Raw genomic sequence first — 25,547 nt, forward strand, 5'->3', positions numbered from 1 at the left:
TCGTTCTAAGAGTTAGCATGACCAGCTATGCTGCTTGGACTACAAACTTACAGTGTGTACAGGTTGCACCATTGCCATGACAGTTGCATTGCTCTTTTTTGTGCTACACATACTTACACAGGTCCTCTGTTGCTACAGTAGAATATCTATAGTACTCAGACTCCAGAGGTTAATTTTTTTTTTCTTTAGTTAATTATTGGGACTTCTGTTTTCCTCTGCACTGTAGGCAGCTGACTTCCTCTATTGTTATTTAACTAAACTTGTTTAATACCATAACCTTTCTTAGCGCTCTGTGTCACACTAGTGAGAAGAGCTCTCAATAAAAATAAAATTAATCAAATTGAGAGGGGCCTGCTCTCTGGTGGGTCTGGAGTTCGAGTCCTGCTTGGGGTGTCTTCCGATGGACTGGCGTCCCGTCTTGTGTGTGTCCCCTCCCCCACCACCCTTGCGCCCTGTGTTGCCAGGTTAGGCTCCATTTCGCCACAACCCTGCTTGGGACGAGCAGTTTCAGCATGTGTGAATTGAATTGAATGGAGTGCAGGTTAAAAAGTACTCTGAAAAATAAAAAGGATTGCAAAAGGTTAAACTATAGCTACTGTGCAGGAGCTTCTTGTATGATAGGAGGTGCTCCTTCAGACCAGTCCTATGAAGGTCCAGAATGGCACACACTGAAGGTCATCTGCTAGGTTTCTGTTCACACATGCTCAGGCTATCCTGTCCTGCTCAAGGGACTCCATGTGCTTTCCTGGGTGTTTATTCAGAATAGACTTGTGTGCATTGTAGGCAGTTACTAATGGTGGGATACCACGTTACAGAAGATATCACCTGCTGTTTGAGTTACGATAAAGCGTTCCATGATACCTGCTTCGCTAAGCTGCTTTGTCTTGCATGACGTTATCAGATCTCCCAGCAGTACACAAAAGTGTGTTGACAAGTTGTTATTTAAAAAGATACACCATAATGAAGCATAACTGCTAGATTTTTGGATTACTGTGGAGAGCAGGCAGCTATCAATGAAAAAAGAAACACCAACTCTCAGTTTCAAAACCACAGTGCCAGTTCAGCGCATGTATATAGTTCCCTATAATTATGAAAAAATTCAGAGAGCTTAAGATTTCAGCAATTTGACTACCATAGAGAAAAAGTGGGAGGTATCAATCGGGCAGTGATTAGCTCATAAAGTTGCATAACTTGACGTGAACTCATTGTCAATGACTAAAAATGCTTACTCCTCATTCAAGATGTGGCTGAACGAGAACGTTGTGGAGTAGGTGCTAAGAGAGGTGAAAGCAGTGTGGAGATGCTGCTGCTACCCTAGCTCACCTGTGACCTCTGAGCTCGCATGCTCCCCTCTCCTAATTCATAAATAGACCCCAGATCCTTAAGTGGGAGTGATGAGTAGGTGAATATGAGGTACAAAATACAAAGTCAGTATGCAAGTGATATGATATTTCCTCATAAAGGGAATATAAAGTAATAAAACATCTTCACAACTTTCTAACTTTCATGGAAAGCCAATGACCCGTGTATGGCCTGCCTATATTCTCACTCCACATGCCCACAGTGTGTCCATGGTATCACTTCGCGAGAAGGCCTTATCATACTCCATGGTGGATCCATAAATGGCATGTTTTGAAAAATAATTTTTCAATTACCTGCAAAATTGCAGGAATGTCCACAGGACCCGACTTTAACGCCTTGCTTTTTTCTTCTCCTTACTGTAATATGGCACAATACAATGTCTGGGTGTGGGGAAGGATTCATTAGGTCACTTTTGAAATTCCTGGATTTTGAATTAAAGGCTTCATTTCTCCACCCCAGAATCATAGTCTATACCTCAACAGAATTTCTTTTGTTATTCTAAAATTAGATCTTATGGCATTTTCTTCATTGAACGCTTTCGATGTGATTCAATATCCCCGGCTTCTTCACCCATCCATCAGGAAAAGCAGCTGCACAAAAAGAGTTTGAGTTCAGGCAATGCCTGCACTCAGCAGAGAATTATGATATTTAGTCGAAGGAGGCAGCATTTCAATCTGCCTCTTGAAAATAGTGCCCAGAGGGCCGAGATTTGGATCGTAATGAAGCGGTTTCAAAGTTTTTTCCTCACTGACGTTAACTGATTTTGAACGATCAGTAATGAATGTTCCCACTTAACATACTGCTCTCGTATCAAAACAAGGAATAACAAAAGAGGAACGAATTATTCTGCTTGCTTCACCATGATGCATCTGCGAAAGAAGACAGGCGTCTGCTCCGGGCCCTGCTGCCACCCGGTGTTAAGCAGAAACAACTCATTCAAGCGTTTCGATGGGCAATTCTTCGGCTGCCCCCCCAAAACAGCAGAGCCTGTCAGATGCCGTAAAAAGGCTTCCCTAATTAAGTAATTAAGCCATTGTTCCCTTAGCTCAAGTGGCAATGGGTAGAGGAGGCTGACTGAAAGGATCTGCCTGCATGCGAACAAGCGTCCAACTGCACGCACACACCCACCGTTCAATTAAAGCCTTTTGTTTTTAAAATTGCTTTTGCGGCTTTGTCACTCTGTCGCCTCAGAAGCGGATACCATAAGTTGATTTCGATAGCCTGGGATTGTATTACACAGAGGGATAGATAGATACGGACATGCTGGGGGACAAGGCATAGAAAAGCAAATAGGGAGAGAGGTAGCCCAAGTGTAAGTGTGAGCAAGAGGGACAGAAGAAGAGGCACGACAGGTAAGTCCTCACTTTTGAAGGAAAAGGGAGGAAGGCAAAGAGCGATGGGAAGAGATGGGTTGCGCTCTGAGCCTTCGCAGATGGAGAGGGCTTAGTTGAGAAGGGAGCAAAAAGCTGTCGAACCAGTCCTTCGGAGAGCAGGCACACAGAATCAGCCTGGATGCGCTCTGCCTCAGGCAGGATAGGTCTTCTGCTGACACCCAGCTCTCTGACGTGCTCCAACAAGCACACCAAACACACACTGCATCTCCAAGGATCTTTGTTTACCCCAGGATTAAATAATGAAACACAGCATCCCATCTCATACCTGGCTTACTGCAGAACATAACAGCTGATATCCCGACACAGCGAGAGAATGTCAGAGGAGGCTAGAGCTCTACTCTAGCAAAAGCCATTCCTAAAAAAAATTAATGACAGCAGAATAAAAATCCGTTTGTGTATCGGATTACCAATATGTTAAGCAAACAGTCTTTTTTTCGGGGTCATGAAAGTGGAGCTAATTTCATAGGCTTTGGGATGAATTGATGACTCGAGCACATTGAAGCTCAGATGTGACAATCTGTTCCGTGAGATATACTCCTCCACTAATTGCATTCCTGTGATAAGAGAGCAGCTAAATGATAGCCGCTGATGTTGCCTGCCACATCAGTGACCTCTGACCCCAGAAGAGACTCTCCACATGCTTGTCCGTCACAAGGATCAGCCATCACCTGTTTGCTGACAAAAAGTTAACTTGCACGCTGTCCGTGGTGCACGGAGCCAGGGCGACTAACGTTAATCCCAACCACCTGAGGAAGGGCACACAAAGTCGCAGAGCAAAGTATTACCTGGGGCTGGGATTATCGATCGTAAATCCACCGAACATTTCAAGAAGCTTGGAATACTGTGGAAGAGTGTTTCAAAAATGATACTGCAGCATTTTACTTGGCCCATGTTGTGACAAGGCCTCTCCTTGCTTTTTATGATTCTTGCTACTAGTAACTGGTATGGAATTATGCGAGGGTCCACTTCGGGTCAACGTCTAACCAAAACCAATAAGGCAATTAACATTCCAAGTGGATGATGTGTCCAGTGGCAATGTCTAATTCTCCTCTGTTCCTGTTCATTTTTAATTTAAAAAATAAGCTTGGGTTTCCGTGAATGATTCACCATCACCGACATGCGTATATCAAACCCCAGTGGCTCCTATGCGAAATAGCAATCTTAAATTGTGGATTTATATTTTGCCCCCAAAGTTCACAGTAAATAAGCACACCATAAGTAAGACAGCAGAAGTTCAGATCCATCCCGGCACATTGGATCTGTATGCCAATATGTCCAGTTAGGCTGCAGGTTTTAGCCACAGCTGGCATTCACAGCTGAACCGTCCTCATTAAAAATAGAACATGATCCCTCTTTATTAAGGACTTTATTAAAGTGATCCATGCCAGTGGCAAACTTGGTATGAGTGAGGCACTGCCAGTCCTTCGAACAGCCACAATTACATTCAATACCATCTCTAGGTGTCTGAGCTGTCTCCTGCAACTGAAAGGACGATGGCAGGAAAAGCAACTCACGGAAAGTCTTGAGGGAAAGCACTGCACCAAGGAGCGTGGGCCCTGTACTCTGTCTAATCTGTTTGGTGATATCATAACTACCCCTGAGGTTTTTATCATGTAACACTGGATGGGTCACAGTGATCAGATAGGGAGCCATTTAAGCAGTAGCTTAAATAGAGAGGAGCCCCCACCCCAACTCCCCACCGCCAACAACTGCTACTTGCTCTTCCTGTTTGTGAGGAGCCTCCCAGAGGCCTATAACCAGTGAGAATCTCAGGCAGCACTCACCGAACATGTTCCCAATGTGGCCATTCCTGGTCAGTGGTCTCAACTCATTCTTGCCCCAGGCATAGCGCCGGTAGTTTTCCCAGGCGAACTTCATCATCTAAAAATCAAAGTACAGAGGATATTAGATGAGTGACAGGCAAAATCCAAGTACCTTTATCTTGATCCATCACTCTCCCCTTCTGTCTATCACATAATTGCAGAACAAGACACATCTACAGGTCTACTGGTGGACAAAATATAACAATGATTTGTCAGATGCATTCCAATAAGTCTGCTTCAAAGGTGCTTAACTTGGAACCCCTGTGGTTCACACTGCCTCTGTTTGGTAGGAGAGATCCTCTCCCACCTGTTTGCTTGTGACAGCTTCCAGAGCATTGGACTACAGCCAGATGTGATCGTTCACTCACAGCACCACTGTGACAAAGTCATGAAGCAAAAGTGATAAAATGCGTCAAAACCCTGTGAGCTTGGAATAGGAGGTAATCAGGGGAGGAAGGAGTCTGGGACAGGGCCTCAATGATTTAAGAAACAAGACAGCCTGAAGCGACAGGCACTCATAATTAGCTCCAGTGAAACAGAGGCAAAGTTGGCTGACATTCATCAAATAAATACATAAATTCATGAAAAAGACAGCACTGGTGAAAATTATGTTTCAAGACAAACGCAGATTGGGTTCAGGGAGGAAGGGACTCATTTGAAGTCTTTATTTGTTAATATGGTAATACCACAGAGCACCATTTAGATTAAGAAAAAGACTGAAGAGTAATGAATACTCTATTACTGAACTTGTTCTTACTTTTGACTTTGACTCAAGGTTGATCCTAGCGCCAATGGGATATAGTAATTGTAAACTCACAACAGTTTTACTTTTCTGTATCTTTTCGGTTTCTAAAGCTAATTCAGTGATAGATCCAGGAGCAAAAGGGGGAAGTTGTACCCCTTTCAAAGGCAGTACAACTGATGCGGACATCCCAGAGTCCCGCAGTTGGTTCCTTTCATTGGCTTCTATGTTCAGATGACTGATGCAAGGAAAGGTAACCATTCCAAAATTCTTGAGGGTACCTGCTTACACATCACTTTCAGAGTCACAGAAATACAAAAACAATGTGACAAGACACTCATTTTGAAAATTAAATCCACAAAAACTTAAGTAATTAAATAAATGCAGTTCAGTGCAACATCTCTGGACAGCACGGTGGCACAGCAAGTAGTGCTTCTGTCTCACAGCACCTGGGTGGTACATGAGGATGTGGGTTTGATCCCTGCTCAGTCTATGTGGAGTTTGCATGTTCTGTCAGTGTCTGTGTGGGTTTCCTGCAGGTGCTCTGGTTTCTTCCCACAGTCGAAAGACATGCTGTTTAGGTTCACCCACAGTGTGTGAGTAACAGAGAGAGAGTGTGTGTGTTTCACTGATGTATGGATGACTGACCCATTGTAAGTAGTGTATCTAGCAGTGTAAGTCACTGTGGTGAATCAGGTGTGTGGGCTGATAACACTACATAGAGTTCATTGGAAGTTGCTTTGGAGAAAAGCATCTGCTAAATGAATAAATGTAAATCCTCAAGAAAACATAAAATGAAGTTAAAGACTTCACAGAAAACATTTTTTTCAAAAAGGTCAAAGTAGAACTTTTCAGATGGCTTTTAAACAGTCCCACATCATCAAATAGCTAAAATACTTTAACCTTTCCAGGTGGCATATTATTGGTGGCATTATATTTATGATAAATTATATTAAAGTACAAATGTAATGTCTATAATAAAGGAGAATTTACACATGCTAATAAACCGTATATAATTTTTTTCCATTTAAATAAGGAAAGTTTCTGTTGCTTTTATCCATTTACGTTCACTAATTTAGGGCTTATCTTAGAGACGAGATGTAGTATGAAGATTATTCATTAGTATTCAGCCAACACGTTTCTACACAGGTTACACAGAACTGCCTACCATCATTCCCCACATGTACAGCAGAGTAAATTAAAGGCAAATTAGAGTTATTGATTCACCTGCCTCTCCATTTACATATTTATAGAACAGGTATGTGTACTACAGGCAGTCCTCAGATTATGAACGACTTCCATTCCTAAATCTGTCTTTAAATCGGATTTGTATGTAAGTCGAAACAGTTAGGTATGGTGGTTAAATAACGTCAGTTAGTGAAATGTTGGTCTTAGTATATAGTATATCGTGTACTTTTCTATGCATAAAAAAACATAAAAGAAACACTTCCAGATAGACTAAAAATCCTTTAACATAATAATACAGTAATAATAATGATAATAACAATAATAAATGTTACTACAATATTTATAATAGAGAGAAAGAGAGAGAGCGACATCGGGACAGGGCCTTTTACGTGCTCCATTATTTTCGCATTGTCCTTTAAAATTGTCCCGGTCATTGTCGTTGACCGACTGTAGCCTAATGCTTTTCCAGTGTTTGTTAGCGTTTCACCTTTCACTTTAATATTTCCACTTTAGTTTCAATCGTTATTGTTTTCCTTTTCTTTGATGCATCACCCTCACTTGTATCACATTTATGCTTTGGTGCCATGGTTACAAAGGTAAAAAGCAAAAATTAAAGCCAAATAGAGTAACACACGAGAGACTGTTAACAAGTGGTGCGACTGAAAAGAACCAAGTCTTTGCCCTACCTCAGGCTCACGCACCCACGGGCCAACGAACTGCTGCCAACGCGCAATGTTTTGATGCGTGTTGCAAAATGGCGCCTGCTTGTTATTATGAATCATTATATGCAACTCAAATTTTTTTAATGTAGCAGGCTTTATGGGGGGGTGGTTCGTAACTACGGGTTGTACGTAAGTCAGATGTTCAAACCCAGGGACTGCCTGTATTTCAGTTCAAGCTAAGTACCTTGATTAAGGACACTATGACAGCAGTGGGAATTGGACTTAAACCGGAAACCTTCAGTTTTTTTAACTGCTGTGCTACCTATCGCTCTCCAATATGTTTTGCACCTCAACATTTGTGTAAAGTGTGACTGTGTACTAATTTACACTTTCTAGAGTTTGAATATTGTACAGTTTTATTTACATTTACATCTGTTCTCCAAAACAACATACAACTGAGAGCAGACTAAAGTGCATTTCACAACAGATCAAAGAGATATAAATGTCGATAAGCCACAGTTAGTCAGCTTGTTCAGTACACTTTTACTGGTGCGCATCACAAAAGTAACTGTCTGTAAGGGTGACAGGAAATATAATTGTGGCCGTCATAAATGATGTACTATTTATGGAAACATGGAAGAAATGGTAAAGTTGGTGTCAGAGCATTAATTTTACTGGACCGTTGACTTGAAAACAAGGAACGCTGAACCTTACTGGCTTGGTTTTCATATTTCTGTTGACTGTGGACATGAAGAACATTTCTATTATTTCTATTATTCACTCATCGACATGCTGGACCTCCTCCCCGAACACAATGGCAACCAGAAACATGGCTCCACACAGGTCCACTGCAGTACACATTGAACCACAAAGAGTCGCTGGGTTAATGGAAGTGAGAAGAGAGACGCTCTGCCACCGAGAACCCAGCCAGAGCTGGGGCGCACAGTGCACTGCTAGTGGAGATCCAGTCCCCCCAGCGACTGACTTACATGGTGAGCGAGTTAGCTGACAGAACAGCACAGCTGGAGGCAAAGTACATTTCCATCGCCACGTACGCTACACCTACGTACTCCCACACAGGCTGCTCAGCTACACTCTCTCAGTGCCGTTAGGGCGCCATTCTTAGTACGCCTTCACAGGTGGGCGCACCTAAACAGCAAGAACGCACTTATCGCCATTATTGTTCTTAAGTGGTGACAAATCTGACAGAGTTTCAGTAGGCACTTCATTCACAAGGTCACATAATACGAATTAGAACAGATAATACTGAGTGTGAAAACCCCAAATTTGGTAACGTGGTGATGCTTTCTCAGAGCAAAAGCGAGAGCAGGAAATGAATGCAATGCAGAGGCGTCTCTGGGGGAGGAGAAGGAAGCAGCTGGGCAAATATGTTACATCAAAAAGGTCCGGTGCACTTCTTTGCTCAAAGCAAAAATGTTGTTTTACAAAGCATTCAGGTTTAATTTTAATTAATTCCGAGGAGAACATTTGTCTCAGTTTCCTGGTTTAAATTTCTGTTCAGCTGGTACATGGTAGATATAAACAGGGAAAAAATAAAGTGTGCATTTTCATGTTTCTTTGTGAACTCCACATCCACCCTGAAGCCTGAAGAGAACTAGCAGGCTACAGGGACCTTAAGCACTAAATTAGTGAGGTTTTTATCAGTCTAATTTGTATGGTGATATTATTATCAGTAAATCAGAAAAATGCGAGAAATAACAGTTTGGCAAAAAAATACCGTGCTTTTTATGACAATCTTAGCCTACATCCGAAGTGACACAGACACGTGTTTCAGAAGGCATTTGCTGTCGTGGATATGGATCCAGAGTGAACCTTTTCAGTTCCCACAGGAACTTCTGAAAATGCGTCAGGCTCTCATCTGTGCTCTGTGTGTGTGTGTGTGTGTGTGTGTGTGTGTGTGGAGGAATCCAATAATCACCTGTGCTGACTGGCAGAAATTTTAACATGCATGCAGTCTTCACGATTAGGCAGCCATTAGGTCCAATCCAACACCAGTCTAACATTGTGGATCAGTAGGGGCTGAAACAGGACCAGAACACTGCTCAGAGCTCGGGTTCCATTGCACACACGGAGCAGGAAAATGCTGTTTGACAGGGATGACAGAGTACAACAGAGGTCACTGAACTAAATGGAGGGGCACTGTTTCACACCTATAGACAGCTCAAGGGGCAGCTGCCCACCTTTGCACTGTATTACGGTCAGGGTTGCGGGAACGTTCACTGCTCAAGAAAAACACACGGTTCACACCTCCCGTAGCTTCAGCTATTGTACCATATACTGCTACATGCCATGCTGGGTGCTCGCACACATGCACACACAAACACACACATTTAACACCTGAATAAATTAAAAAATTGACACCTAGAAACTGACAGAAAAATGATGAACTGGAAAATCATAAATGAACCGCTAATGGGATGACAAGCCAATGGGCCCTTTAATAAATGTAACAATGACAATGTGTGCTGCTAATAACACACACACACACTTTCTGAACCGCTTGTCCCATACGGGGTCGCGGGGAACCGGAGCCTACCCGGCAACATAGGGCGTAAGGCCGGAGGGGGAGGGGACACACCCAGGACAGGACGCCAGTCTGTCACAAGGCACCCTAAGCGGGACTTGAACCCCAGACCCACCGGAGAGCAGGACCCGGTCCAACCCACTGCGCCACCGCACCCCCGCCATCTGCTAAAAACAATTGTCCCAGAATCATTTTCACACACAAATGGCAACTGCTGACCTGGCAAAAGGTAGCTTTCAAAAGATGGGCAATTACTCCCTCCAATCCAGGGCACTACATGCAGGAGACAGAGGCTGTCTCTGCACACTGCACTGCACAGCACAGCCCCGGGGTCACTCTGGGGAGACCACGGGACTGTGTCCTGCAGCCTGTGTCCACTGAGCCTGGTCTGCATTGTGTCCACGTGGCAGCTTCACAAATTCTCCTGTTGACCCTCTCTGACGCCCATCAAATCTACACCGCCTACCTGTTCCTTTTTCCCAGTAATATAGTTACATTTTTTCATTTAGCTGACACTTTTCTCCAAAGGAGCTTACAATGTTAATCTGCCTACACATATTCACTCATTTATACAACTACTTTTTTTTTTTTGGGAGCAACTTAGGGCCTGTACCTTTCTCAAGGGTATGTCAACCAAAGGTGAGATTTAAACCTGCAACCTTTGTGGCCAAAGGCAACAGCTCTAATATGCTGCCAACTGCAACCTTTACTTAAAGTCCTTAAACTTCCTAACACTCCTTAAACCCGTAATTATGACTCACACTTCTTCCCAATCCACCTTGACCAATAACATTCCATTCACCAGCCATTATTGTACCAGATCACACCTCTAACCTCTTCTAAATAGCATTTCATTGTCTTTTCCTCTATAAACTGGTCTGATTATTACAGAGTCTAGGTGTAACCTCCTGGGAAAAAACCTGCATGTTCAAGAACAAGTGAGGTCACGTCCATACAGTCCACAGAGATGACACATTCCTCGTGTCAACATACAGACCCATGGGATCAGCAAAAGAACAACAGTACTGGCACAGTGTAGTGTTTGTACACCTGGAAGTCGACGGTTTGATCCCTGCCCGACTGCAGTGGAGGTGTAAAAGACCTCGTCCCCCATGGTCCAGACAGTGGCAGACAGGAACTCACAGCAGCCACCTCACCTCTGAGAACGGCGTCAGCTGAATACTAATTAATAATAAGACAAGTGCTAAATTAATAAAGGGCTGAGCAATTGAAAACAAGCAATCTAATAACGACAGGAATCATAACAAAAAGAGTGCACATGCAACAATCTCAGAGCGAGTGCTGCTGCCTCACAGTGACTGGGCAGTTTGGGTGTAGGTTTGAATCCGGCTCACTGTGTGGAATTTGCATTTTCTCCCCGTGTCTGCATGGGTTCTCTCCAGAAGCTCTGCTTTCTTCACACAGTCCAAAGACATGCAGTTCAAGTAGATTGGTGACAATAAACTGTCCATATTGTGTGAATTTGTTGGTGTGGTTACCATCCAATGAACTGGCATCCTGTCCAGGCTTTAGCCCTTCAGTCTTGTACCCATTGATTCTGGGATGGTTCCTGATCAGAACAAGCGGTAACTGAAAAAGGATGGGATAATTTCACCTTCATCCTGTAAGGAAACCAATGAATTTACTGATATTTATATCCATAAAGATACATTACATGCAATAGAAACTGTTCCGTGATGTAAGACAAAAGTAAAAGTAATTTTGCTCCAATGAATTTTGGGACTGCCCACACAGCAGACACCCAGAGACACAGGAGACTGTGAGTAAACCAGCTCGTGTTAAAGTCTAGTGCTCGCAGCAGGAGCAGCAGGCTAGCAACGAGCTCCGAGTCGAAGATGACAAGCCAGTGGGAAGGGCCCGTCTGTACCATGGCACCACTGATGCTGGCACAGCCGTGTGGCCCAGGTGTTAGACTGAGCCCTGCTCCTTCCGGCAAATTATGCCATTGGTGTGACACCATAATTACAGCGGAACTCCTGTTTCCAGCACAGTGCCGCGTTTCCTTCTTATTGACATTTAATCAGTTACTGATAAGGCACGGGTGGCCTCTTAATTGTTGGAACTCAGAAGTGACTGAAAAGCTGCAAAATGGAGGTGGGATATGGCACTAGGCAGACAAAGCGCTCTGGGCTCTGCTGGAAGCCACTCCATGGCGATGTGGATGCCTTTTGCCAAACGTATGCCTGCGGGATGAGCACAGTGCACGAATGAAAGGAGCAGGGTAAAAGAGAGAGGAAAAAAGTTGAGGACATAAAAATAACATAGTACAATAAATAGGAGGCCAAAGGAGGAACTAGCAGCTGGAGGAGGTGACTGATAAGGGGTCTTAGTCTTTGACAGTCTGCAGCTGCAGCCCATGTGCAGGAAAAGAGGGATAAGACAAGGAAGGAAGAGGCTGACAGGGCAAGATGAAGGCAGCAAGGGGGCTGGGGGTGGGCTGGCGGAAGGCTGAGAGAAGCCAGACAGCCAGCCAGCCTCACTGAATGAGACAGTAACTGGGGAGCAGAACAGAGGAGAGTAAAACTGGCACGGAAAAAGGACAAGGCAGGGCGATTAGTAACTGACAACAGTGCCGTCCCCAGCTGTGCAGGCAAAACAAATGCAGCTGCAGGGTTATGGGCTGCTGACACACGGGTCAGATCCACAGGCAGGTATGGCAGGCCTGCACAATGGCTGCTGCTGGGGGACGGGGTGGTGCTGGAAGATCATTGGAGGGGACAGCAGGAGGGCAGGCGGCCATCGGCACAGGATCTTATCTCTCCTTTGAAATTTTATCGGCTCTCAAAAAGCAACGTCCACCCCCATCTTACAAAAAGTCCACCCTAACCTCCAGGCTGCACTCCAATCCATCAAGCCCAGCACCCACAAGACCAGCTGCTGGGTATAGCGGCATTTGACCCATCACTATACCTCGAATCTTCACTGCACCGCAGGCACCGATCCGTTTTACAGAACCAACTGCACTCCCGGCAGGACAGCCTTGCATCAGGAGGAGAACTTCACGTGTTCTCTGAAAAGCATCCCATCTCAGAGGCCTCCTTTTTTCACGCCAGACAAGGAACACAGAAGAGTGACTGAACTTAACCCCTTAAACCCCGAACTCCAGGTTTACCTCAGAGTCTGGAGAGAGAACCAAGCGTCTTCATATAAAACTGAACGAAGGGAGTGTCCAGTGAAATATGAACATTATTCCTGATTCTCTTTTTTCTTTGAGGACTCCTACATGATTTCCCTCAAGACAGGCACTGCTCTTCAGTTGCTTTGAGGATTAAAAAAAAAATGAATAAATGCAATAAATAAAAGCCACACGGAAACAGATAGATAGATAGATGCTGTGTTAAAAAGGGGTACCTGCTCCCTGGCTGGCCCTTCTGTCTTCCTGCTGACCAGTAGAGACAAAAAAATGGAGAGTCAATAATCAGTGCTCAGCACCCGCCACCAACAACCCTGAGGGCCCTTCCAAAGTAGCAGTGTGCACTTTCCCCTTAATCACACTCTTCTGCTGAACTCGCAAGTATTAAAACCCTGAGAAGTCCCAGGACAATGCAGGCAGCTGCGACGCTGTTGAATATACTTTCTGCGCAGCTCTGGGCAAATGCTTTACAGCTGAATTGCCCCCCCCCCCAAAAAAAGTGTCTGTTCACAGGCAAAAACTTCTTTCTCTTGAATATTCTTGACCAGGTAAGCACTGAACATAGAAAAAGGAAAGTAAAGGGGACTGGGAGAGGAAATGAGAGCTTGTACAGCTTCTGAGCAGTGCTCTGCTTTGTACAAGAAACACCGCTGACATCCCTCACTGATGCGGCCAGCCCTGGAACAGAGCTGTGTCTGTCAGGGGGCCTGGATGGGAAAATAAATAAAAACATAAGAATTAAAAACCTTTCGCCTTTTCTCGTCCAGTGCCTTGACAGTAGATCGTCCGCAGTGGGGCCAGAGTCTGTGCAGGTGTTCATGTGGTCGGTCGGCACCCATCACCATTCATCTGCTGGCTTAGCTCAGGATGAGGATCCATCAAGGAGACGGATGGCCCCGGTGCCGTAGGGTGGGAAATCCAGCCATTGTAAGGAATATTCATGCATCAGGAATGCCTGAGCAGAGGAGGCGGTGCCCGCAAGCAATCGGCCCAAGAGGCCCCTTTCCCTCCTTAATGACGCAATAAGTTCTTTTGCACGGAGACCGAGGCAGGCTGCCCCACTTCAGCTGTCTCCTTACGAGAACTCAGGACTTGTTTTCTCCTAAATGAGGTGCTTTGTTGTCTCTAATCCCCTTCATGTGTTGTTAACCTTTCTCCCAGCCCCCACCCACCTCCCTTGTCTCACCTAATCAAGACAGGAGAGAAAAAAAGCATCTGCCATGGGAACAATCACTCATTGTGCCATTTCCAATTCCTCGGGCAATCCTCTCTTCTTCCCCACTCTCTCGCAGAATCCGCTCTACACATTCATAGCAATTAAAACTCTCCAAAGTGGCTCAGGACCGAGCCGCTGACGATAGCGACTTAAGACCAGAGGGCCCCCCACAGAAGATCTGCTTTCCGTTACCACCAGTCTGCTATGATGCTCACCATTCGAGGCAGGCATGAGCTGCGGTCTCGGGAGCACACCCCAAGTACATGTGTGTTCTCTTTCAGAACCTCGGAGACCGATCCTCTACAAGTCTGAACCCCTGCTGCTTTGAGCAGCCAAAGAGCTGACACAGGGAGCACGGCAGAAAGCACAGGAAGTGTGCAGCTACAGTGCTCAAAAGCACCGTGGAAACCGCCATGCAGCGCTTTGCTCCTGGTCACACCACCATGGTAGCAGGACAGATGTGACTCTGTGGAACATCATCACGTGATTTGTGCACACAAAGGCTGCCATCTCCTTCCAAACACACACACTCCTCCATTGCTTAAGTAAGATGGTTAAGTGACACCATTTATGTTTGTGTCTTTCGTATTCCAGCTGAGTCTCTCTTTCACACACACACACACACACACACACACACACACACACACACACACACGAGGGAAGACGGGACGTTTCAAAGATGCTGCACTGGAAACAACAATGGGGCAGCAGAGTGGGCATCAATGTGTACTCACACTGCACAGCAGCACATGTGACATATCAACGGCAAAACAGGTTTTGATGATAATATCCAAGATGATATCCTAACCTTCATCTCAAAATCCCCCAGGGAATATCCGGCACTTTCGTTTTCAAGAACATAAATTTTAAGAAAAACAAAAAACCTACACATACAAAAATTAATCTGTCTTTACAGAGAATATCCCCCTTCCCCAAACAAATACACACACACACACACACACACACACACACACACACACACACACACACTTACACAGAGACTTACACATAGGACCACAATACAATTCATGTTTATGCCACAAGAAGGGTATTGCTTTTATGTGGGAAAAGGCAGAGTGTGTGATACTGTAAGATATAAATCACTTCCCTCCCGCAGGTGCTGAGACACGGGGGGCCACGGGGGGCCACAGGGGGCCACTGGGAACACACGAAGCACTACCTCAGCTTCATACTTCAGGTTCCTTCCCCAGCCGAGATTCCTCTCACCCCATCTCTAAGTGCGCTGATGCGGATTCCATGGGCCGCAGACATCTTGCACACCACAAATCTATCAAGAGTTCACCATAATTTTGGTTAAGTGCTTGTAGGCAAGCAGCTTTAAGATAAAAAGGGAAAAACTCACTCCTAGCAATGGACAGTTTGAGTCATAAAGCACTGCAACATGAGACATATGTGAAAAAACTTACATGTTCAAGCGTCTGACACAAGATCTGTGTATGCTATTTTATCTCTCTAATAATTAAAAAAAACTATATGCAGTTACTAGTGTAATGTATGCCACTTTATACAAAACCATGTGACAAACTGACTACTGAAGAATCACAGGTCTGAATCTAGATGTGTCCACTTTTTTGTATTGTTTTCTGAAATGTAAGTCGCTTTAGAGGAAAGTGTCTGCTAAATGAATAAATGTTTAATTTTTTAAGACCTTTAGTACGCATCATAAGTTCTAGCAAATGAGGTGTTAAAATAGCATTTTTTTAAAACAACTAAAGTAGGACACATTCATAAAAAAGACAAATGTAAAGAAGCCTGAAGGAAGAACAAAAAGGTCTGACTAAAGTCAAAAATGTACCCAAAAGTAGCCTGTTCAGAGCTCATCCAGACAGTTGTTCTTTGTTATTACACAAAGTGTTGTGGCAAATTGCTCTGTAAATGACAATGACGTACACCATCGCCATAGCAACTGTTTGGATGTCCAGCGTGTGCAAGTCGTGTGTGCAAAACTTTGAAATCAAAGTTCAGATGCTGATCTGCTTCTAATGCACAGCACAGGGCTACTGAGAGTTTCAGGAACTCTCGACAGCAACCTTTTCTGTCGGATGGGATTTATTAGCAGCCGCAGGTTGGGAGGATGGTGGAAGAAGCCGGAAGTGACTCACTGTGCCTTAAGTTTTGTGTGCACTTCTAAAGACTAAAGCCTGGGAGAGGATGGCACCGTGGGGTCCTCCCGGCTGAGCTGGAGCAAAGGTTAGTGCACCATAGAAGGCAAACCCTCCCCCGCCGCCAGCATGTTCAATCTACAGCCGCTATCCACACATACAACACCTACACAATGAACCAGGCGTTTGCTCCTGTCGACCGTTCCAAACTGGGTCACTTTTTGTTTTATTCAAAAGCGTCAGATACAAGGGAGGAAAAGATAATTAAAGCGCCCAGAATTCAGTCTCTGTGCCTATAAATTTGCATATGCTTCTCCGCTGCAGCATCTCACTGCCAGCCTTCAATTGGACCAGACCCTCCTTGCCGCCTCCTACTGTGATCGCCCCAGTGGGGCCGCCGCGACAGTCGCATCCCAGAACCGAAGGAGACCAAGTAAAAATCCAGTCATGAAGGACTATTAAAATGGCTGGTTTTGCTTCAAGGACACTGTGGAGAGGACCCGTGGTTCTCATTAGAGGGACTCACGACGTAGATGCCCCAAGCCGATTTCATAGCAGACCAGGCTAGACAGAAAGCTCCTAGGGAACTCTGGGTAATGATCTAATTTTTAGCAGTGAAAGCACATCGCTACATAAAAATTGATCCAGTAAATGTTGACAAATTATTTAGAACACACAGGATTTTTTTCATCTGTATTTATACCATTAAAGTTTAGTGCTTCTAATTAATTTATACAGAGTGATATTAACCTTGATTTGAACATTAGTAGATACATTAAAACACAAGGTAAAAGGCTCTCTTTCCAAGCTGTTACATAAACCTCTCTGTGGCTGGGCCAATTCCTGGGTGTCCCGCCACTGTAATGTACACTGCTGGGCACACTGTCCTTCCAGGGGGTCGAGGTGGGGCACTCCAGATCCCGGACAATAGCAAGACGTCACCAGAGTAGGGAGAAGTGGAAGAACAGCTAACCATGTGAGAATATTGATATAGGACTCAAGAAGCCACATTTCATGAGGAGTTACTAAATCGGGCTGTAACCATAAACTGGACGTTTTTTTCTTAATAGTAAAGAACAAGAACAGTAGCGAGGAGGACAGTGTGCATTGTGAGCAAAGTGTAATTTTCCTGCAAGGCAGGGGGCAACAACAATCCCTCCCAGAGGAGGTTTAGCAGTAAAAAGCACCAAAACAGGTCTGAGAAGAATCCATGTGTCAATATTAAAGCATGCAATTACAGGAGGAGGCTGGGGGGGGGGGCAAAATGCTGCGCATGGAGGAACAAAAAGTCATTTGCAAGCGAGAAATTGCCAATTTGGAGATGGTGCTGCAGGGATACAGCAGCTCATCATGTTCTGTACACTGGGCAGATAAGGACGGCGACGATGCCTGTTAAAAGCAGATCACTTCAAAAGGGACTCAGAGCTGCACCAAGTGCAAGTTTTTTGGCTTAAACGGAAGGGGGGTACGGATTGATATCAAAAAGGGGCACGTGAGGTAAGAAACTGGTTGCTTGTTTGAAAGAGGTAAAGGCCAGGGCACCACATCTTTGAAAAGTCATTAAATGTTTAACCCTAACTGAGGATGTACAAACAGGGAACCTCCCACCTCCTTGAACAGAATCTACTAGGAGTGATGGTGAAAAATGAAACCCACCCCTACCTTCTCAACAATCTACTAAAGATATTATTATTATTATTATTATTATTATTATTATTATTATTATTATTATTAAACATCCTCTTATTTTTGCTCACAATTATTCTGAGCACAGATTGGTCCCTCTGGGAGGAGTCCTGCCCCCCCTCACCAGACAAACACCGCCCCGCTGAAGTCTGACACCACTATGGGGCTGCGGGGAGATGGGCGCACAGCGCCACGCTGGAAGAATCCCGCCAAACAGCACAGACGACTGACAGTGGAGGGACACACCTTATATCTCAGTGACAGGGTGACCCATTTTCCTCATTTGTCTCCTTTTCCAGGCTTGTTTTCCATTTATGCACCGTTTCAGCTCTCATAACACGGCAACATTCATAGCCTCCACAGCACAACAAAATAAAGGGGAAGAGGACTATGCTGACATTTAAGTGCTGCCTGCCATCCCAGCAGACATGGATGCCTGTACACAACAAGGACAGAAAAAGTAGCGTGTGGCAGAAGAACACACCCTGTGTGGCCAGGACTAATGTGTGAAACCAGACCTGAAGCGATTAGCTGTAGAAATTCTCTGTGCAGCAACAGGCCACCTTGATGGTCAGAAAGCTTCAAACACCTCCGCTTGCATCTGACATCAAACGCCCCCCGCAGCCCCCACACCAACACAACTCTCCCCCTTGCCAACACAAGGGCTTTGAACTCCCCCAGGAGTCAAATCCACATAAACCAGCAACAGCTTTCCAGGAAAAAAAAAAAAAAAAAGCACGGAAACCTTGGCTTGAAGAGAAAAAGCAAAACAGGCTCTTAAGTGTACAGAGCCGAGGCCACCCAACCCTTTGTGCTTTTATCAAGGTTTTTGCAGGACGACACTCCTCTCGCAGGCTCATTGTGCCTTCAGCAAACATTTGTGTCAAGAAGTGCTTCATCATAAAACAAAAACACCAATTCAGCTGCAAGGATCCACCCCCATGTTCGACCCCGTTAATAAAAACCAGAGGATTGGTCGATTCAGCCCCCCCGCCTCCAAACGCCAGGAGCAGCACAGGAATAAACATATCAGGGCTTGAAGCCCGACTGCAGAAGACATCGAAGACGCCAAATGTTCCCGCAGAGCCGCCTGCTTGAAGCAGTTTTTAACAAGTGTCACAGGGAAGGGCGATAATTACAAACGGAACTGCCTCGCAAGTTTACAGTTCCCCATGTGAATCGCAAACACTGCAGTTTATTGCCAGAGAATGGGTGGCCTTACCTCGCACCTTCCCCTAATCAGGGAAGAGCAACTTCGTCTGCTACAAGTTATTAATCAGCACATTGAGGCGACATGTCAAGATACAGAAAATAACCCTCACTTGGATGGTATTTTAATCCACATTTCAAGTCCAGCCATTTCACTTGAGTTGCTGCCAAAATCACTTCCCAGTAAACTCCTAAAGAGGAAGAAGGTGTATGACTTATGGTGGCATCCGGGGCACTTTTTATACTACAAAGCAGTTTGCAAAGCAGGCCCAGGTGCATGTGTTTTGCAGGGCTCCTTATCCATTGTGATGTTTTTTTCCCCCCGAGGTCATGGTCCACTCCTGGACAAGGGTGCAGTGCTCCCTCCGGGTGAGGGACGAGCAGCTGCCCCTAGTGGCAGAGTTCAATATGTTGAGATCGTGTTCACGAGTGAGGGAAGAGGGGAGCGGGAGACTGACAGGCGGTTTGGTGGCATCAGTAGTTTTGCAGGCGCTGTGTGAACTGCGCCTTCGGATGAAGCTTAGAGTTCACTGTTCAGTCTCTGTCCCCATCCTCATCTGTGGTCATGAGCTTTGGGTAATTACTGAAGGAACAAAACAGCGGGTACAAGCAGCAGAAATGAGATTTCTCTGCAGGATTGCCGGACGCACTCTCCACGACAGGGTGAGGAGTGTGGTGATCCGGGAGAGTCTCGGAGTACAGTCGCGAGTCGTCTGGATTGAGAGGAGTCAGTTGAAGTGGTTCGGACATGTCGGAGGAGAGGAATGCCGCCGATCAGCTCCTGCCGCTGTTGTCCAGGGCATGGCCCACTGGTAAGAGACCCCAGGGCAGACTCTGGAAACACTGGGGAGATTATATCTCAGAGCTATTCCCTCAGAGGAGCAGGAGACTGGTTGGGGACAGGAAGCCTGATGCTCCGCCTGCTACCCTCAGCAAGACAACCAGAAAGGAAACTGAACTAAAATATTTTCCAGGAAAATACATACTTGCTGCTTGAAAGTATGTGGAACCTATAGGGATGGTAATTATTCTAGTAGAAAATGTTAAATTAAATGTATAAAATCTAAATCTTAAACATATAAAAAGAACAAATGTTTGTGATTTACACACCTGATTCTACTCACCTACTTTGTTTAATCGATGCAACTTATAACCAATGCACATATTTACAAACTGAACTGTATATGTGCTTGCATGTATATATGTAGGTATAGTATAACAAATGTTAAAAACAATGGACTTTTGGAGCAGTGGAAACTGTCCCCATACAGCTTGCTTTTCTGAGGAACAGACTGTACTGTGTTGTGTCTGTATGCATCTGTAGTCTTGTGCAATTTTCTCTGCAATCCCAAGAGATTTTTAAGTTTCAGTCTATCTATTAGTTTGCATCTTTCACCGTGTTTATGTGGATTTCCTAATGGCACTCTGGTTTCCTCTCACAGTCCAAAGACGTGTGTCCGGTGAATAGGACAGTACATTGCCCCTAAGGTTTGTGTACTTCTGTGTATTTCACTGCTTGCTGTATAATTGTGTGAGTGATTGTTTAGATTACCCAGTATTGTGAATCAATTGATACAAATCTGTGTATCTATGAGGGAGTGCGGTGGTGCAGTGGGTTGGACCAGGTCCTGCTTTCTGGTGGGTCGGGGGTTCAAGTCCAGCTTGGGGTGCCTTGCGACAGACTGGCATTCTGTCTTGGGTGTGTCCCCTCCAGCTTTGCACCCTGTGTTGCTGGGTTAGGCTCCGGCTCCCCGCGACCCCGTATGGGAGAAGCAGTTTAGACTGTGTATGTGTCTATGAATCTTTTGCTTCTCCTTCAGCGTGACCCAGAGTTTCCTTCCCATTTCTGTACGAGATCTGGTCTCGTGGCTGAGCGCAGTGCCTTGGTCCTGTGCAGCTACACAGCAAGGAAGGAGGTTTGTGATTACAGGACTCTGTGACCCTGAACAAACAGCAGAGGGATACAGCAAAGTGCACTGGACAAGAGCTCGACAACACCGCCAGTTGTGTGGCCACTACAGGCTGGCTGTGCTCTGGAAGTGCTTGATGCTGAGGAGGAAAAACAGAAAATCATGGAATGTGTAATGCAAGCAGTGAAAGGAGGACATCGATACCTCCCAAAAACCTGTCTGAAGCTGCTGCTCTCCATCAAAAAAACTCTCAACCGCTCAACTTCCCAGCCACAGGGAAATGGAATCCTGCAAACCTGAAGTGCGCCATCCACTCCACGTAGATGTGAGCAATGAAACTCAGACAGATGCCACGCCCACCACAGTGCTCTGAGGTCCCACACCTGTCTGTCACAGAAAACAACACACATAAAAATAGCACCTTTCTCTCCTCATCTGCTTTTCGCTGAAGAAGGCGAACCCCAGAGGGCCTCATTCTGTTCTTGGAAGATGAGAAGCAACAGGCCGCCATGGCCACGCCTGTCTTCTCCTGTCCACGAGTCAACAGGGGTTGACGAGAAGGCCCGCTGCTGGGAGACACCTGTGCTCAGTGTCACAGATATACTCCAGAACCTGGACTAGGTGTTGGCCTCCATCCTTGACAGACTCTCGAAAATAACAGCAGGACGGCCACAAAAAGCTGAAGAGCATCTCACTTCCTTTACGTGTCCATTTATTTATTTAGCAGATTTACATTTACCTTCATTGATTTAGCAGACGTTTTTCTCCAAAGTGACTTCCAACGAACTCTATGTAGTGTTATCAGCCCACACACCTTATTCACCAAGGTGACTTATACTGAAAGATATACTACTTACAATAGCTCACTCATCCATACATCAGATGCTTCTCTCCAAACCCTGAGGAAACCCACATGAACAGGGTGAAAAGATGCAAACACCACACAGACTAAGCAGGGGTCGACCTCACATCCTCTGGCACTGTCCAGGCACTGGGAGAAACTACTGCACTACTGGCTGCAGCACCCCTGTGACACAACATCAGATTCATGCAAATTATATGCTGTTTCCTTTTTGTTTACCAAAATTTGAAAGGGAAAATTAACACATCATGCTGTTCACACAGAGGATTCTGAAAGGTCCAGTGCCAGAAAGGCAAGGATCTGAAAAGGCCCTGGATTGCAATTGTAGTCTCATTTGTTTCGGCTGAAGGCGAGATTGTTTACAATGTAACATACGCAAGCACAAGGAATACAGAGTGGGTTCAGCAGTTGCTCTCCCCACCCCATTGTGATGGCAACGCTGTGGGGACCACTTAAAATGCTGTTTGTAACCAGCTCCGCAGCAGACGTGTTCCTTCCCTATTCATCCCTGCAAAACCTTTTGTGTGAGGGTGTGTTGAGGATACCAGGGTTAATGAAAGCAGAGCTCCAGGGCAACATCCGCACTCCCTCAGAGCTTCGGCTCTGACTGCCGCGTCGTCCTTGAACACAGACCAAACTAGAGGTGCCGCAAACACGGTCTGCAGACTCCAGGCCATGCTTATTTTGACATTTTCTACTTGAACTAAAGGTGTGGAACTACGTGCACCGTAGGTTCGGCCTCGACAGACTGAACCCCCATATGGCTAAGGAGACTATTAATTATCTTTGACCTCTGACCTATTCCCAGTTACGCCACTTAACTTCCTGACTATACAAACCACAGCGCACTGGAGATAGTGGGGAGGCTGCAACCTGCATTCCAGAACGGGCAGTCCCAAGGATACCAAGAAAGCTCTACTCCCATGAGCCCTAGTAACACTTCCACTCATAAACACCCTGGCATGCGATTCTCACCTGGGACATCATGCGACAAACTGCTTGTTCCAGAACCACACAGCAAACAGGATACTGGTTGAATTTGACAAACGCATAGCTGCAAGATCTAGAGGCCATCGGAAGCCACTTTATACAAGAGCTGTGACAGAAGAACACCTTTGCTTTACCACACCAGAGGCCCTGGGGGTCTGCGAGTGTCACACACTCGGGGCACATCACCTGCTCCCCTGTCATTCTCTGGCCAACACTCCAGATTGAGGAGGTCAGCAGTAGGTAGTGCAATAGTGGATACACACCCATCCCTTCTCAGGTGAAACTGAGGTCACCGACATTGTCATCTGTCCCTCTCAGTGACACACACACACATGGGTGTATGTCACTGAGGGAGAGGGACAGATGACACACAAATACCGCCTGACACCAGCCCCAGCCAAGCCGGAAACAGAGAAAAATGAATAAGAATTAGGAGGAAGGAGGCATAACTCATGGGAGACCTCATTTCTGGCCTTGACACTGCAGAGCATGATGGGACAGCACACTTTAAATTAAGGGGTAGCAAAGGGCGATCTGTCAGCATCCTACAGCGCATAAGGGACAGGGATTAGTTTCACAGCACCCTTGGAAATGGAGTGGGCAGGTTCCCCTCACATTTGCCCCTCCTCTGGATCCCCCTTCCCTCATTGTGCTCAGCAGTACAAAGTGAATTTTTTATGGGGTCTCTGGCTGAACACACAACCAAGAAAGAACATTAAGTAACAGAAAAATACTATTGTGGGCGTTTTGTCCTCTTTTTTCATTTAATACAAGGCTATCACTCATCCTCCTGTCTGCTTCTCTCCTCCATGGTGCTGAGAGGCGATGCTAGTCCTGGGAAAAGAACTCGTGGCACTCTGCCTCTTTCAAAGAAGAAATAGTTGGCGCAGTTAAGAGCACAAACTTGTAAAATGCAGGACGTGTAAACTGCTGGTTGAAATTGGGTTCTGCCATAGCACTCCTGAACAGGGTACTGACCCTGAATCGGTCAAACAAAATATTCAGCTATAGAAAGAGATGAAACAGCAAGTCACGTCGGATACATGTCAGCTAAACATAATAACAGCAAAAATTTAAGAATCAGGAACGCACTGCAGAATTTTATGGCCAAATTATAGAGGCCTAGCAACAGCTAATGCAATATTTCAAAGAAAACAGTCCTGAGACACCCTAAACGAAACGTGCTGGAAGGAAAAATAAAACTGGTCTGACAAAAATAACAGGGTTGGCACCCAATGGGATGACAGAGTGGATTTCCAAAGGCAGAGCGCCTAGCAGAGGGTTTATTGGTTGCTACAGCCCCTGATATTGGCCAAGAGCCGGGCACAGATAGCTTTTCATTTTCCTCCGGTGTCTCTCTGCAAACAGCCGATAAGTTCAGAAAAGGAACATATTGCATCTGCCTCCCGCCACCCCCCTGACTCAGAGCCTGGAGCGGTCCCCCTTTCCTGCTGCCCCCGCTGGCTGAGTGGCTAAACTAGTGCCCACTTGTTATTAATCTGCACCCAGTTCCACCCAGACAGGTGGCCCCTTCCCTGGCACAGCTATTGTTTATCCGCACAACCTCCGATATCAACACACAGTCAGCAACATGGGCTGACCTGATATAGGAATATCTCATTTATTTGTTTATCTTTAACCGGGGAATCTCATCTCTCCACCTTTCCAGTTTATGATAGCAGTGATAAACAGTGATTTATCAAGTTGAAGGGATGACGGTACAATATTTACAGTCTCTACAAGCAGGCTGTTCCAGCGGAAGCAAGGTTTACAGTAGCACTTGGAGCCTCAGCATGTTGTAGGGATTGAAAGCTTCCATGACCTCTGACCCCCTGACATGTCGCAACCTTCATGGTTCCCACTGGAAAACCAATCGGTTGGCGTGACTGATGCATGTTTCTGACATTGGATTGACTGAGTGGGGACTGATTGGAACCAGGGGGCCACAGAAATGACAGCCTGCAAGTTTCTTACCAGCAGCCATGTTACAGTTCTCAATCCTTCTATTCTATGCATGAGCGAAATTACATGACATCAGTATCGCCATTAAGCCCGCATGGGCTCAGTGGATGAAATGAATTAACATCGATCCAACGTTGCAGAAACACGCATACAAACAGTCCCGAAAGCCTCCTATCCATGAAGGTTCGCTACCCCAGCACCCCTGAACACAACAGCAAAGTGGAAAATGATTTCAATCTATAATTAACTGTCTTCCTGCTCCTCTGCAAACAATTGCCACAGCAAGGTGGGACGGGGGGGGACTGTGAGGACCATTCTGGGAATCCCATTGCTTTTAGTATAAATCTTGCATGAACACCCAACCTACAGTGTCATTTATGAGTCTGAACACGGCTCTGGGGAACCGGAGTGTCAGCCCCCCCACCAAACCTGCAGTCTCTTGCCACCATGACCTTGACAAGGCACTGCTCTTGAAAAACAGACCGGATCGGAAGGCTAGGGCAAGGGCTCAAGAAGGTAGGACAAGCTGTCTGTTTCTCCCAAGGAGGGATGTACTGTTCTCCCTGCGTGTTATGCACATCTATTACGTTAACGTAGTTTAACAGCAAGCCAAACTCGATTCTCACGAGCCAGGATATGACGTCTTGCTCCTTTATTGTCTCCAAATGACAGATGAAAATGCGAGTGAGACTATAATAAACAGAAACAGTTGAAGAAAC

General features: G+C 45.6%; 1 protein-coding gene across 2 annotated transcripts in view; it reads right to left on the reverse strand.

Annotated features, from left to right (window-relative positions):
- LOC108919178 (mannosyl-oligosaccharide 1,2-alpha-mannosidase IC) overlaps positions 1–25,547 on the reverse strand; it is a 147,418-nt gene that overhangs the window by 83,100 nt on the left and 38,771 nt on the right. For both annotated transcript variants that reach the window (XM_029259829.1, XM_018726971.2), the window contains exon 2: positions 4,541–4,637. In XM_029259829.1, coding sequence (XP_029115662.1) covers positions 4,541–4,637 — 97 coding nt within the window. The remainder of the gene's footprint in view (positions 1–4,540; positions 4,638–25,547) is intronic.

This window comes from Scleropages formosus, chromosome 18 (assembly GCF_900964775.1).
Source record: "Scleropages formosus chromosome 18, fSclFor1.1, whole genome shotgun sequence".
In the NCBI taxonomy this organism is placed as follows: Eukaryota; Metazoa; Chordata; class Actinopteri; order Osteoglossiformes; family Osteoglossidae; genus Scleropages; species Scleropages formosus.